Source organism: Malus domestica, chromosome 07 (genome assembly GCF_042453785.1).
Source record: "Malus domestica chromosome 07, GDT2T_hap1".
Classification (NCBI taxonomy): domain Eukaryota; kingdom Viridiplantae; phylum Streptophyta; class Magnoliopsida; order Rosales; family Rosaceae; genus Malus; species Malus domestica.
The window spans coordinates 18,273,017-18,289,401 of record NC_091667.1 but is presented as its reverse complement, the minus strand read 5'-3'; the positions used below and the strand labels follow the sequence as shown (position 1 = coordinate 18,289,401).

Below are 16,385 nucleotides of genomic sequence, written 5' to 3'. Positions count from 1 at the left end.
ATGGTTGTGAGTGTTTTATTTAAAATTTATATTGAAGATGCTCTTAAATTATGTAAAATTGTGATCGAAAACAATAATTTATAATTTATATAAGATATATATACACACATACACACACAATATATATTTATTTATTTATTTATTCCACTTTATAAACCGTCCACCTCACCTAGCTCTTTCTCATCACCCATCCACCTTGGGTGGTTTTCATGATTAAAACCATCACAGAGTCCATGGTTTTCAATTTTTAAACCATCCAAAACGTCAACCTTATCTGCTATCTCACATTACCCAATTTTTTGAATCCTCAACTTGCACAACCACCGCATATTCTTCGCACTCTCTCATCTCTGCTCTCACTCACTCTCTCTCTTCGCACTTTTTCATCTCCGCCTCCGCCTCCCTCACCGATCCCATCGACAACAACCCCACCTTTGGCGTTGACTCCAACGACGACCACCATGACCACCACGACCTCCAATTGCCCCCAAACCCCAACCTCAACCTCCACAACAACCACCTATTCTCCTCATCTCCCCCCCCCCCCCCCCCGCGAAGCTTGCCCCGCCGTCGCCGCGCTCGCCTCCGTCTCTGTTCCACGTCTGCTTCAACCAAGACCACGCCTGCTTCGTCGTGGGGACAGACCACGGATTTTGGATCCACAACTGCAATCCGTTCCGCAAGCTCTTTCGTCGCGACTTCGACAATGGCGGCAGAATTGGCGTCGTTGAGGCTCAGATCTTGGGTCTGAGCCTAGATTGCAGAGAGAGATCTAGACAGCTGCGACGACGCAGCCTTGGCTGCCTTTCCGACGACGGAGCCACAACGACTGTTTCGATAATATCGAATATATCGCAATATTATCGATAATATCGCGATATTTTGATGATAATTAAGGGATATGTGGAAAAATATCGATCTCTCTGAAAAACGATAATATCGACGATATTTCGCCGATATTATCGATATTTTAGTCATTGGCTACAAGACCCTTGCACTATAATGACAAAGGAAACGACCAAGACCAAGCAGCGACATATACAGATGAACTCGACTTGTTTCCACAGAGAACACTAAAAGTAAAAGGTTATACACAATGTCTAAGCTTTCAACATCCGAAGATAATCGTCTATTATAGACATTGAAGATGAACGATAACCCGAACCAAAGAGGTTATAATGATTCAAGTAATGATACAACAGATATAACTCCTTCCTCTTATCAAATCCTGGTTGTTTTGGCATCACCTGGACACACATAGGAACTCATTAATTAAGAAATGAAAATAAAAATTAAACTGGCGAATAAATTGTAGCAATGATCCTTAACTTTAACTCAATTGGAGCAATAGTCCCTCAACTAAAAACCATTACCATTGGTCCCTCAACTCATTAAAACATGCAACTATGGTCCCTCAACTAAAAATCCATTACAATTGGTCCCTCAACTTTAATCTAACTAGAGAAATGGTCCCTCAACTTTAACCCAATTGTAGTAATGGTCATTCCAACATAACTCATTTTGACAAAATTTTGACAAAGTTGACGAAAAAGATCATACCTACAAGTTTTGATGAGTTGAGGGATCCCAATTGTAGCAATAGTCCTTCCAACATAACTCATTAATTAAGAAATGAAAAAAAAAAAATGAAACTGGCAAATGAAAGCTTAGACCAAGACATTGGGAAACAACTTCGGTTTGCTAGGTCGGACTTACGTATTCAATTGAAACCTCAGACCAAGTGCATTCATCAATGCCAAATCCTACTTAAAGTTCTAGTTATGATCTTCTCCTTTGAAAGTTATGTCCTACCGATGACTCTCAAACATGTTTGTATGAATATAGGCGCAGGAGTACGTAAACCAGAAACGGAACAGAGATTAACTATATGCATGATACTTCATTGCTTCGAATTGGTTTCCTGTTTTATCCACAAGAAGAGAAGGGTGAAAAAAGGATCTACCTCGAAATAGGAACTGTAGAAAGATCCTCCAAAGCCAGCACACCACGACATTCCAAATTCTGCCTCGTTATGTCCATCTATACGAAAAGCAGCTGACAGTACTTAGAATTTAAAAAAATAAATACTACATCATTTTCCGCGATTCCAGCAATGCAAAATATATTGCAACCATCAGTTTTTCAATCTCAAAACCAAAACAAGAGTCTGCATGTTTCTGTCTGTTGATAATCATCAGAGCCAACTTCTATCATAAGATATACAAACCATGCTGTATAATTTTGTATATCAAAGCACGTGGTGGGATTTGGATTGATTTCATACTTTCAACTCACCGTCTCTTCCCGAAGATATATGAAAATATCTTATGCTTATATGAAAATATCTTATGCTCCATGATAGTATTTCATTTCAAACGACAAGTATAGGCCAGCCTTCAACAGTAACAGTTAGAATTATATGCTTATATGAAAATATCTTATGCTCCATGATAGTATTTCATTTCAAACGACAAGTATAGGCCAGCCTTCAACAGTAACAGTTAGAAGCAACACAGTTCAATTTTAAGATGCTCTATCCTGACAGAATCTGATAACCGAACTAACTTAACTTACAGTAACATGCTGGATCAAGTATAACAGGCTCGCCATTCTTATCAGCGCTGATATTTCCGCTCCATAAGTCCCCATGTAACAAACATGGCTCTATTGCTATGTTATCAAAGAGCGATCCCATACTCTTAATCAATCTTTGTCCTGTTATATACGATCAACCAGTAACTAACACATTCAATAATAATACAATAAATGGTGCAAACTCATGATTTATTCTTGGCCAATCGATCCAAATAAATCATCCTCAAAGGTACGTAAAAGCAGCCATGATACAAAATCAACCATAGGAAGACTATATATACCTTTTTCATATATGGTACTATCACCGTACTGGTCTAATGCCAGCTGCAACTGATAACCCAGTCTATGCTCCCCATAGAACTGAATCCAATCTGATGACCAAGTGTTTATCTGTGGAGTGCTGCAAGGAAAAATTGGTTTCATATACCTCATTTTTATTAAAAGTGTTTATCCTCGAACTCAAGAATTGTGTGTGCGGATATCAGCATGTGTGACTGCACATGATTACAATGCCCGCCGACCTGCCTACAGTGTTGTCAACTTCAAAACCAAAACCTTTTTCAGATTTTCCAGCTTTATGCATTTCAGCAAGCTTCCTGCCTAGAACAGACTGAATACAAATATACCATTAGAATTCAATTACAAGTCATCGCCACCTATATCAAATACATAAAAAATTCACCTATCCTCACCTGATTACCTCTAAATGAACCAAATTCGATAAATTCCATAATGATGTAAGACCCACCAGTAGGTAGGGGCCCGAACTGCAATACATAAGAGCAGGTTATCTAAGTTTTCAAGCATTGCCATGGAGGTCATGTTCACTTTTACTATTACACGATAAATTAACAACTTTAAAACTTCTGCACCTTGAATGGCTTAGGGACACGAATTGACCCAGTTTCATACATGGCACCTAAACCAAGAGCCTCTCCCTCAAACATCGATGGCCCAATGCTCCTGATTCAATGATTCAACTAAACATATTTATGACTTTGAAATGGAGATAAGGATTTAAAAAGAGCATATGCAGTTGAAAATTCCAAAATTAGAAACATCAAACGTAGAATGTAGCCAAACCTGTTTGTTTTAACAAAGAAAGAACCAGCATCAGTGTCGTAACGATTAGCACGATTGATGCAGCCGCCCCCTACAGGACTAATTCTTGTTATCTGTGTTGCATTTCCTTCTGAGAGAATCCATTCACGAACCGGATCATCACTCAGTGCCGCCACTGCCAAATAAGTATGACTGGTGAATTCAACACAACTCAATAGAGGATCAGCTAATACATACTGGCAAATGCCCATTTCAGTAAGAATCAGCTTCATCAAAGTTTCAATCAACTATAGCCTCAAACTCAACCAACTACTTATAAAATCGATAACACACCCGCCATTGACTTGAAACAACCTAGTTTCCTTCGGTTTCTTGTTCAAATTATGTATTCAACAGCAAGACCTCATCACAACACAAATGAAAAACCAAGAAAATACAAATCAAAACTCTTTCAAAGTGGCTTTCCAGAAGAAAGAACAACAACAACAACAACAACAACAAAGCCTTTTCCCACTAAGTGGGGTCGGCTATATGAATCCTAGAACGTCATTGCGCTCATTTGTGTCATGTCCTCCGTTAGATCCAAGTACTCAAGTCTTTTCTTAGGGTCTCTTCCAAAGTTTTCCTAGGTCTTCCTCTACTCCTTCGGCCCCAAACCTCTGTCCCGTAGTCACATTTTCGAACCGGAGCGTCAGTAGGCCTTCTTTGCACATGTCCAAACCACCGGAACCGATTTTCTCTCATATTTCCTTCAATTTTGGCTACTCCTACTTTACCTCGAATATCCTAATTCCCAATCTTATCCTTTCTCGTGTGCCCATACATCCCACGAAGCATCCTCATCTCCGCTACACCCATTTTGTGTACGTTGATGCTTCACCGCCCAACATTCTGTGCCATACAACATCGCTGGCCTTATTGCCGTCCTATAAAATTTTCCCTTGAGCTTCAGTGGCCTACGACGGTCACACAACACGCCGGATGCACTCTTACACTTCATCCATCCAGCTTGTATTCTATGGTTGAGATCTCCATCTAATTCTCCGTTCTCTTGCAAGATAGATCCTAGGTAGCGAAAACGGTCACTTTTTGTGATCTTCGCTAGATTGCTCGGTCATTAGTGTGGATAAGTATATAAATGGATAGAGATAGGAAAGCAAACACAAGATGTACGTGGTTCACCCAGATTGGCTACGTCCACGGAATAGAGGAGTTCTCATTAATTGTGAAGGGTTTACACAAGTACATAGGTTCAAGCTCTCCTTTAGTGAGTACAAGTGAATGATTTAGTACAAATGACATTAGGAAATATTGTGGGAGAATGATCTCGTAGCCACGAAACTTCTAAGTACCGGAGTGTGGTATCGTCTTGACTTGCCTTATCTGTCTCATAGGTAGATGTGGCATCTTCTCTGGAAGTACTCTTCCTCCATCCAGGGATGGTATCTGTAACTGGTGGAGATGCACAAGGTAATGTATCAATTTCACTTGAAGCTTACTTGTAGTTTCATGCTTGGTCAAGCGAGATACAAACCATGTAGTTGGAGTCCCCCAAGTCGCCGAGCTGGGGGATCTGCTGGAAGAGGTGACAGACAAGGTAAGCAATCAGAGCTCCGGCTGATTGTTCACATTCTCCCTATCTTGCAGGCAGCATGAAGGATAAAGAGAAGAAAAATGAGGAGAGATGATATGGGATACTTTTGCTTTTGAAGAAGTAACTTTCCACAGGCTTATTCTTGAACTGGGCTGGAGGGTTTTCTGGTTTCCTCCAGAGTATAAGGCCGACTGAAGAATTTGAGGGTCAAAACAAGTCCATCAAATCTAGAGTACGTTCGACCCTGCTGATATGGGATACTTTTGCTTTCGATAGAGTAGTGGATGTATCGGCACGTGTGCTGTTACGCTTGTCTCCACATGCTTCCTTGTATCCTTCTCACTTGCCCTATCTGTTCCTTAGGCAGATGCGGTATCTTCCCTGGAAGCATAAGATGTTGAAGATGAGTACTCGAGAGCAATGCCAGGTAAGTAATCAGGTAAGGGGTTCCAGGCAGTCAGTTCCTGGCTGGAAGCTTGATTCCAAGTGCTGACTGATTGCTCTCTTTCTCCTTGTCTTGCAGGTAAGAACAATGCCAAAGGAAAAGACAGGGAAAAAGCATGATATGGGATACTCTTGCTTTTAACCCTGATGATATGAGATATTCTTGCTCTAGTATAGCTTGTTTACAGAGGTATTATCGGGGGGAAAGAAAGCTGAATATTTCGAAAGGCTTTGTTGGGAGTGCCCTCTCAAATAAGAGAAAGGGTTGAGCATTTTTGCAGGTCTGCCTGTCCGTTAGGGATGGAAGTCGACATATATAGGAGTCTCCCTAACATCAAGTAATAATGCTATTCCTTTACCCTGCTTGGTTATAGCACGGTAGTGGGAGCTGCCAGCTTCACATGTTTTAACTCTGTCAGAGCACTTTGAAAAAGTGGTTTGTGGTATCTGGAAAGCTGATGTTGCGTGTGAAGATTACAGACCTGTCGGGGGTCTGGCTCTCGAGATTCGGAGAACGATGCCTCTTCGATTTTTGAGAAAGCAATCCTGCTGGGGGTCTGGCTCTCGAGATTCGGAGAGCGGTGTCTCTTCGATTTTTGAGAAAGTAATCATGTTGGGAGTCTGGCTCTCGAGATTCGGAGGGCCGTGCCTCTTCGATTTTGGAGCAAGCAATCTTGTTGGGAGTGTTTTCTCGAATGTGAGTAAAGGTTGGGCATGTTTGCTAGTCTACCTTGCCACGAAGCACAGAGGTTGACACACAGGGACTTTCCAATTATCCAGCAGTGGTACTGTTCCTTTACCCTCTCTTCGATTTTGAGAAAGTAATCATGTTGGGAGTTTGGCTCTCGAGATTCGGAGGGCGGTGCCTCTTCGATTTTGGAGCAAGCAATCTTGTTGGGAGTGTTTTCTCGAATGTGAGTAAAGGTTGGGCATGTTTGCTAGTCTACCTTGCCACGAAGCACAAAGGTTGACACACAGGGACTTTCCAATTATCCAGCAGTGGTACTGTTCCTTTACCCTCTCTTCGATTTTTGAGAAAGTAATCATGTTGGGAGTCTGGCTCTCGAGATTCGGAGGGCGGTGCCTCTTCGATTTTGGAGCAAGCAATCTTGTTAGGAGTGTTTTCTCGAATGTGAGTAAAGGTTGGACATGTTTGCTAGTCTACCTTGCCACGAAGCACAGAGGTTGACACACCGGGACTTTCCAATTATCCAGCAGTGGTACTGTTCCTTTACCCTTGTGGGTAATAATATGGTAGCTAGACCTTCAAAATTTATGTGTCTAAATTTTGTTAGTGTTGTTTCTTTGCAATTCTTTTACCCTTCTTGGTCAGAGCGATGTAGTGGGAGCTGCAAGCTTCACGTGTCTCAACTTTGTCAGAGAACTTTGGCAAAGTTATCTGTGGTACCCATGAGCTACTGTTGCGTGTGGGAAGTGGGTGATTGAACAGTACGATTCATGTGCTTTCTACTTCGCCAGAAATCTTCGACAGAATGCCCATAATTTCCGCAAAGTTGAGTGTGCGTGTGACAGGTGCTGACAAGGCTGGAAAAGTAGGTGCCTCTTCGATTTCTGAAATCGGCCCTCGTGATCTCTGAGCAGCCCAGCTTTTGAGAAAGCAAGCCTCTTCGATTTCTGAGATCGGCCTTTGTGGTCTTTGAGCAGCCCAGCTTTTGAGAAAGCAAACACCTCTTCGATTTCTGAGATCGACCCTCGTGGTCTCTGAGCAGCCCAGCTTTTGAGAAAGCAAACGCCTCTTCGATTTCTGAAGCTTCGTCGAGTGCAGATTTTTATAGGGGCTGACATTAAGTTCCAAAGCACACTTGAATATCCACCAGTAGAAGCTCCATTCTTGCACTTCTAAGATCTTGATTTGTCCGACCTCTTCTCTCTTCAACACCTTTGAAAATGTCTGGCCCCTCCGACCGTCGTTTTGACTTGAACCTTGTTGAAGAGGCAGCCCCGTCTTCTCCAGACAACATATGGCGCCCATCCTTCGTCTCCCCTACTGGTCCTCTTACCGTTGGGGATTCCGTGATGAAGAATGATATGACCGCTGCGGTAGTGGCCAGGAACCTTCTCACTCCCAAAGATAACAGACTACTTTCCAAACGGTCTGATGAGTTGTCTGTTAAGGATTCTCTGGCTCTCAGTGTTTAGTGTGCAGGTTCTGTGTCTAATATGGCCCAACCCGCCAAGTTGAATCATTGGCGGCTGAAGTGATGAGTCTCAAACAGGAGATTAGAGGGCTCAAGCATGAGAATAAACAGTTGCACCGGCTCGCACATGACTATGCTACAAACATGAAGAGGAAGCTTGACAAGATGAAGGAATCTGATGGTCAGGTTTTACTTGATCATCAAAGATTTGTGGGTTTGTTCCAAAGGCATTTATTGCCTTCGTCTTCTGGGGCTGTACCGCGTAATGAAGCTCCAAATGATCAATCTCTGATGCCTCCTCCTTCTAGGGTTTTGTCCAGTACTGAGGCTCCGAATGATCCCCCTCCGGTGCCTTCTCTTTCTGGAGCTCTACCGACTGCTGAGACTTCTCCTAAGCAACCTTTGTGAAGACTCCCTCTTGTTTGTTTATTTTGACTCAAGTATATGTACATATTTGTAACTTATCGGGGATATCAATAAATAAGCTTTCCTTCATTTCAACGTATTGTGTTAAATACACCAAAGCCTTCTTCGCTAAGTTCTTTGAATTTTCTTTTGTTGAAGCTTGTATGTTAAAGCTTTGTGAGTGGAGCATATAGGTTGGGGTAGTGTTCCCTTAATTTCCCGAGTGAGGAAAACTTCTCGGTTGGAGACTTGGAAAATCCAAGTCACTGAGTGGGATCGGCTATATGAATCTTAGAACGTCATTGTGTTCTGTCCTGTGTCATGTCCTCCGTTAGATCCAAGTACTCTAAGTCTTTTCTTAGGGTCTCTTCCAAAGTTTTCCTAGGTCTTCCTCTGCCCCTTCGGCCCTGAACCTCTGTCCCATAGTCGCATCTTCTAATCGGAGCGTCAGTAGGCCTTCTTTGCACATGTCCAAACCACCGTAACCGATTTTCTCTCATCTTTCCTTCAATTTCGGCTACTCCTACTTTACCCCGGATATCCTCATTCCTAATCTTATCCTTTCTCGTGTGCCCACACATCCAACGAAGCATCCTCATCTCCGCTACACCCATTTTGTGTACGTGTTGATGCTTCACCGCCCAACATTCTGTGCCATACAGCATCGCCGGCCTTATTGCCGTCCTATAAAATTTTCCCTTGAGCTTCAGTGGCATACGGCGGTCACACAATACGCCGGATGCACTCTTCCACTTCATCCATCCAGCTTGTATTCTATGGTTGAGATCTCCATCTAATTCTCCGTTCTTTTGCAAGATAGATCCTAGGTAACGAAAACGGTCGCTCTTTGGTATTTCTTGATCTCCGATCCTCACCCCTAACTCGTTTTGGCCTCCATTTGCACTGAACTTGCACTCCATATATTCTGTCTTTGATCGGCTTAGGCGAAGACCTTTAGATTCCAACACTTCTCTCCAAAGGTTAAGCTTTGCATTTACCCCTTCCTGAGTTTCATCTATCAACACTATATCGTCTGCGAAAAGCATACACTAAGGAATATCACCTTGAATATGTCCTGTTAACTCATCCATTACCAACGCAAAAAGGTAAGGACTTAAGGATGAGCCTTGATGTAATCCTACAGTTATGGGAAAGCTTTCGGTTTGTCCTTCATGAGTTCTTACGGCAGTCTTTGCTCCTTCATACATATCCTGTATAGCTTGGATATATGCTACTCGTACTCCTTTCTTCTCTAAAATCCTCCAAAGAATGTCTCTTGGGACCCTATCATACGCTTTTTCCAAATCTATAAAGACCATGTGTAAATCCTTTTTCCCATCTCTATATCTTTCCATCAATTTTCGTAAGAGATAGATTGCCTCCATGGTTGAGCGCCCTGGCATGAACCCGAATTGGTTGTCCGAAACCCGTGTCTCTTGCCTCAATCTATGCTCAATGACTCTCTCCCAGAGCTTCATTGTATGACTCATTAGCTTAATTCCCCTATAATTCATGCAATTTTGTACATCGCCCTTATTCTTGTAGATAGGCACCAAAGTGCTCATTCGCCACTCATTCGGCATCTTCTTCGTTTTCAAAATCCTATTGAAAAGGTCAGTGAGCCATGTTATACTTGTCTCTCCCAAAACTTTCCACACTTCGATTGGTATATCGTCTGGGCCTACTGCTTTTCTATGCTTCATCTTCTTCAAAGCTACACCCACTTCTTCCTTCCGGATTCTACGATAAAAAGAGTAGTTTCTACACTCTTCTGAGTTACTCAACTCCCCTAAAGAAGCACTCCTTTCATGTCCTTCATTGAAAAGATTATGAAAATAACCTTTCCATCTGTCTTTAACCGCATTCTCTGTAGCAAGAACCTTTCCATCCTCATCCTTGATGCACCTCACTTGGTTTAAGTCCTTTGTCTTCTTTTCCCTTGCTCTAGCTAGTTTATAGATATCCAACTCTCCTTCTTTGGTATCTAGTCGCTTATACATATCGTCATAAGCCGCTAACTTAGCTTCTCTCACAGCTTTCTTCGCCTCTTGCTTCGCTTTTCTATACCTTTCACCATTTTCATCGGTCCTATCCTTGTATAAGGCTTTACCACATTCCTTCTTAGCCTTCACCTTTGCTTGTACCTCCTCATTCCACCACCAAGATTCCTTTTGGTGTGGGGCAAAGCCCTTGGACTCTCCTAATACCTCTTTTGATACTTTTCGGATACAACTAGCCATGGAATCCCACATTTGGTTAGCTTCCCCCTCTTTATCACACACACACTGGGTGATTACTTTCTCTTTGAACTCCAGAAGAAAGAAACCGGAAAAAAAAAAAAAACTACAGTTCAACGCTTTCACAGAAAATAAAGTGCAAAAACCAAATCTTTTAGCCAAAATATCCGATAAACCTTAAAAAGAAGATGGGTAATTACCATAATTTTCTTTAACCAAAGAAGTAACACTCATTTCGCTCGCAAATGCATCAAATAAGTTCAATAAGTAATGGGTAATTCTACAATTCTCAAATAATTACCCCATTAGAGCTCGAATCAGCCATGTAAATATAAAATTAAGCTAAAATAAAACCTGGGATTTTGATTTTGTTGACAGCTTATGCCATACTTACTGGTAGTAAAAGGTCTGTGCTTGGAGGAGGGGAGACGAGGAAGACGAGTCGGAGAAGGAAAGCAAGGAGAAAAGAGCGATATGAGTCCCACATGTGCCACCATTATCGACCTTCGGTGTAAAATTTTGATGTGATTTAATGGTTGGTTCGGTGGGAATTTTTGTCCATGTGGTCTCTAGCTTCTATCGGTTTCCTGAGTTTTGTGGTCGATTTGGTGACCGTGCGTTTCATGGAATTTTGTAAGGCTTTCAGGCGTATGTGCTCCACGTGTATTCTTTGATGCCATGCCAATTTGAAGGGATTCTTGGTACAACCGGGGATCTAGTCTCCACATTAGTACATGATATTTCTCTCTCCCTCAAGGAAATTGTAACAATGATCATTCAACTTTAACTTAGTTTGAGCAATGGTCCATCAACTAAAAATCCATTATCATTGGTCACTCAACTTATTAAAACGTGTAGCTATGATTCTTTTAGCCAACTCTGTTAGAACTTCTGTCAAAATGAGTCAGGTGTAATGTATGTGAAGCTAAATCAATGGGAAAATATGGAAAATCAAATAAGAAAAATTGTATCAATGGTCTCTCAACTTTAATTCAACTAGAGAAATGTTTGCTCAACTTTAACTCAATTGGAGCAATGATCCTTCAACTTTAACCCAAAACCCAATTGTAGCAATGGTCCTTCAAACGTAATTCATTTTGACATAATTTTGACGAAGTTGACAAAAATGACTATATCTATACGTTTTAATGAGTTGAGGAACTATTGCTACAATTTAGTCATATCTCTCAATTTGACTTTGTAATGCTCTAAGGTGATCCTGAGGGCGCATTGTGTTGCTCTTTAATATTTTTAGTATTCAGTTTGTGTGGTGCATGAAAATTGAATTCAGATACATTATTTTTATTAAATTTAGTTTAATTAGTTCATGTTGAAGACTAGATTTAGATTTTGCTTTGGCGAGAACTGATTATTTAAACCAACACTTGATACTTTATATGTAAAGAGTTGTTCCTCCTTATATGATGATGTAGTATTAATCTATCATACAAATGTGTTAACCCCACCATTTATTATCTGTCATCCAAAGATTATCCCTAGAAATTCATTTACTATGAAGATCTTTTAGCTGTCTATATGCGTTGAACAAATTGATGATTATGGTAACAAGTAATATCATTATCTAACTTTTTTGATTCATATGGATACAGTTTTCAAGCCGAATGAATTTTCTAAAGATGATCTTTAAATAACAAAGAGAATACATCGTTTGAATTATAACGCATGTACGGTGAAACGATTTCACTCAGTCATGTAAGGAGGATCCCAAATTGGAAACCGGAACCCCCCTCCCTTCCCCTCCCTTGTCTATCATGTCGGCTTTACAATTCTGTCTATTATATCATATGAGAAATGTACTTTTAAGCAAACCATCTGTAGTTTTTTTTTTTTTTTTTCTCGCTACACAGAAGATCCTGCAACAAAACCCAATTCTCCCTTTAGCAGAAACAAACCTCTAACTGATGGACATAGCTACGGTATATGCATTTACTTAATACACGGTCAAACAGCCAGATGAGTTATCAGAAGAATTGCCAAATTCAGAAACTTGGTATGCTGAAGCAAATACAACTCATCAAAGTTGAAAAGATGCAGTGATAGTGAATATAACTTACATACAACAATCAAATTATATTTGTAAGCTTCAAACTTTCTACTAAAAAATTCAGAGTTCTGTCACACAATTTCCGTTTGTACCATCAACAACAGATGGTAGCATTCTATGCAAGGTATAAGAATTCTCCGATCAAACCTACCCGGCCTACCATGTGAAACAACTCCCCGCTGAAGGGGAAGGAAAAAGAAAAGGGAAGTCACCTATTGCAGGCTTGCTGGAAGCAAATGCATGTCTGGTTCCTTGGACCAATCTCTTTGATTTTATCATTGCCTTGTTTCTGGTTCTCTAGATGGGGTCGGTTCGGAAGGGTTTCCTGGAGCAGAATCTAAATGCCCTTGGTTGCTAATGTTGCCTACCGAATGCTCAGTGGCGCCAGGCAATAGCCACTGCTGAGAATGTTCGGTTGAAATCTCAGACTCATCAAAAGATTGAGCCACGCTAAACGTTGCTGACCTCACATGTTTTGTTCCAAGGGATTCTTTTAATGGTAAACGGCAAACTGGGCAAGTAGACTGTTTCCTCAGCCATGTATCGATGCAAGACAGATGAAAACTGTGGCCACATTTGGGCATGATTCGCAGTACTTCTTTCTCTTGGTACTCCCCCAAACAGATTGAGCACCTGCAAAAGAATATGGATTAGACTTACTCACCAGTGTCCAAAACGCATGAGTACCAAAGCTCAAGAAAATCTCACAAAAAAAGCGCGGAAAACTAACATCCTCTAACTTTATGATATATTTCAATTAATAGTAAATATTTAAGATGCAAAGCAAATGAGAGTTGTTAGGCACCAGGAGAAATGAAACTGTGAAGCTTACTGTGCATCTTCTAAGGAACTGAAAGCCTCTTGATCGTACTTCATCGTAGGGATTGCAGAAACCACAATTTGTTCAAGGCCACTAACCTGATGCTCTGGCTGACAGAAAACAATGCAAACTTAGAAGTTAGAACCCGTTGCTTAAAACTTAATTTACTATTGACAATATTAAAATCTCTCAAGTTATAATTGAGTGACATCAATCTCAATATCAGTTGACACAAATGCAAAGGGGCACGAAGGAAAAGTAAAGTAGGTTTCTTTTTCTAGTTTATGTTCCTTATGATCTCTTTCATTCCTCCCTCCTCCTCCCACAAACCTGCTGTAGAATTATCAGAGAGAGGCTGAAGGCCCCACATCTAACAATACTGATATTGTCCCCAAATTGGTAATTGCCACCTACATAATCCGTGGGGTTTTATCACAAAAGGCCTCGGTATTAGATGGAGTGGGGTTAGGATATTTAAACTCTTCTTTCTTTCTTTCTTTCTAAGGCCGATGTAGGATATATCAACACCTCCCTCCACCATTCTTTATCCCTCACTTCTCTCCCATTGCTCAAAATTTAAGTTACTATTGAGAAAGTGAAAAACTCTCAAGTTTTAGTGGAATGACATCAATCTCCACCATAGCAGGGAACAGAAGTACAAAGGGGCGTGAACGAAAAATCTAGTCTTTGGGTTATCAGAAACACAAAGCATGAAATTTCAGAACATCTTAATATGGTGCAACAAAGAACAATCAAATGTCAAAGTTATTGAGCAAGCAGCCTCCCCAGTTATGAATGCTGATAAGAAAACAAATAAAGAATGATTCCCAAACTTCCCCGTCATCTTTTATGCATCCTTCCTTATCCAGTACCTGCATTTTCTGAATACAACAGAAAACTAGTACATTGCAACATCTATTGTTTTTATTATCATTTCTTCCATATCTCAAAGTTGACTCTCAACTGCAGCAAAGTTGACATGAAAAACTAGAACACATCAAGCATGATCATATCTTTAAACGCATAAAAGCTTGAATCCCCGTCCTCGTAAATTAGAGTAGTTTAGAATAGAATACCGCTTTGTCAAAATAAATACACGCATAAAAGCTCACCCAAGTAAGCTACTGAGATGCTAAACTGGGAAGTAGTGATCCCAGTTACCAAACAATCAATCAATCATACATAACCAACTGAAAACAGAAACTCATACAGAAAAAAAATGCTCAAAACTGGGAAAATTACCCAAATCAGATAATTCTAAGATGAGAAAACAAATATAGCTGAGGGAATCCATTACATACCTGCTCAAGATCAACCCTTGATTCAATCTCGAACATAGGCCTCGATTCTCTACCTCGCAGCCTCCCAAAGATGATTCTTGTGCAAACAAACACAATAAATGTTGCACTCATACCAAAACCTATCACAGTAGTAATCAAGTTCATAACCGAACCCATCATCTGCAAATTCCCAACTTCTCACAGAATCCCCAATCACTTTAAAAAACTGAAAACCCCCCACTAAAATGCTAAATAAATGAAAAACCACAACTTAAAAAATCAAAAGAATGGTGAAAACTAATGGAAAATGAAGAATCACAGAGAACCCAGATCAGGATTTATCCAGAAATGGCTGGTTTTCGAAAGATAGATTCAGGAAGAGCAGTCAGTAGCTAAAAACAAAAGGTCACCCATTTGGAATCTGAACCGCTTTGGGTGAACTCAAAGCGAAAACAAAGTGGGGAGGGAGGGTTTGAATAGAAAGTGCAGGAGATGAAAAAAGAGAGTTGGAGAAGGAAGCAGCAGGCAGCTCCTTGTCTTGCTCTTTGGAATCGTATTCATGGGGTCCTTTCAATGGGACCCAACAAGTATTAACAGGCGGTTGTACATGATCCGACGGTTGAGAAAGATTGGAAATTTTGATTGGTAAGATTCTCGTATGTTTGTTTAAGGTAGAGAGGACTTTCGGAGGAGAAAGAAGAGAATCTGTATTGCCTCTTGCCTTTGCATCTCCTTGTGCTTTCTCAAACCATACTACTTCCGGATAAGGCTTGGACTTGGTCCAAAATACTAGTTTCTTTTTATTTATTTAATTAAAATATCAAAAATAAACATATATGTGCGGAGACACTCGGTATTAGTAGTATTCCTCTTCACTTGAAGTGAAAGTTCTTAGATTCGAATTTCGTGGATAACGAATTTGATACCAAATTAGGTTACCCATTGTATAACTTAGCCGAACACTCATTCATCTTAATGTAAAAATATATGATGTATTAAAAAACATATATGTGCAGAATAAGTGATTTTCACAAATATTTTTTTAGCTTGTCACATAATTTTTTTGATTTTTTTGTCATTAAATTAAATAATCAAGCAGAGACAAAAACAAAATTAAATAAAAGTGTGCGAGACTAAAAAAAAAAAAATTTTGTGTTTATCAAATCATCTTTCAAATAAGTATCCAAAAATCATTTCTGTTTATAATTTTTTATAAGGTTAATAATTTAAATTTTCAATTAGGTGGCAAGATTTCTTTTGAGTTTGTTGAATTTTGTTGATGCACAAAATCAGTGAGGATTTTGGCACAACAGAAAGTGTTAAGTTTGTGACATTCGCTAGATTGCTTCGGTCACTAATGTGGATAAGTATGCAAATGGATAGAGACAGGGAAGCAAACACAAGATGTACGTGGTTCACCCAGATTGGCTACGTCCACGGAGTAAAAGAGTTCTCATTAATTGTGAAGGGTTTACACAAGTACATAGGTTCAAGCTCTCATTTAGTGAGTACTAGTGAATGATTTAGTACAAATGACATTAGGAAATATTGTGAGAGAATGATCTTTATTTATAGAAGAGGGTTTCTAGTTTCATTTTGACATTGACACGTGTCGTGCTGTGATTGGCCTCTGATGTTGACACGTGTCACGTTATGATTTACCTCTGATGTTGACATGTATCGTGTTGTGATTGGCCTCCTGGTTGGAGGGAGACTTTTATGGG

The 16,385-nt window shown here is 40.2% G+C and overlaps 2 protein-coding genes across 3 annotated transcripts; both read right to left on the bottom strand.

Annotated features, from left to right (window-relative positions):
* Positions 1-1,039: 1,039 nt before the first annotated feature.
* Positions 1,040-11,220, bottom strand: LOC103439144 (protein-ribulosamine 3-kinase, chloroplastic). Of its 2 annotated transcripts, XM_070825236.1 has the most exons (10): positions 10,891-11,209; positions 3,679-3,832; positions 3,468-3,558; positions 3,288-3,362; positions 3,117-3,205; positions 2,877-2,995; positions 2,575-2,715; positions 1,964-2,040; positions 1,561-1,605; positions 1,040-1,247 (listed from the first exon to the last, which is right to left on the bottom strand). In XM_070825236.1, exons 1-9 carry the CDS (start codon positions 10,991-10,993, stop codon positions 1,561-1,563), a joined length of 894 nt encoding a protein of 297 aa, XP_070681337.1. In that variant the 5' UTR covers positions 10,994-11,209; the 3' UTR covers positions 1,040-1,247. The 2 variants fall into 2 exon arrangements, with proteins under 2 accessions (XP_070681337.1, XP_008375919.2); XM_008377697.4 differs by lacking the exon at positions 1,561-1,605 and having other exon boundaries at positions 10,891-11,220.
* Positions 11,221-12,585: 1,365 nt separating this feature from the next.
* LOC103439138 (RING-H2 finger protein ATL7-like) lies at positions 12,586-15,419 on the bottom strand. Its single transcript, XM_008377690.4, has 3 exons — positions 14,683-15,419; positions 13,394-13,491; positions 12,586-13,194 (listed from the first exon to the last, which is right to left on the bottom strand). The coding sequence occupies exons 1-3, from the start codon at positions 14,839-14,841 to the stop codon at positions 12,837-12,839; spliced, it is 615 nt and encodes a 204-aa protein (XP_008375912.3). The 5' UTR covers positions 14,842-15,419; the 3' UTR covers positions 12,586-12,836.
* Between the last annotated feature and the right edge of the window lie 966 nt (positions 15,420-16,385).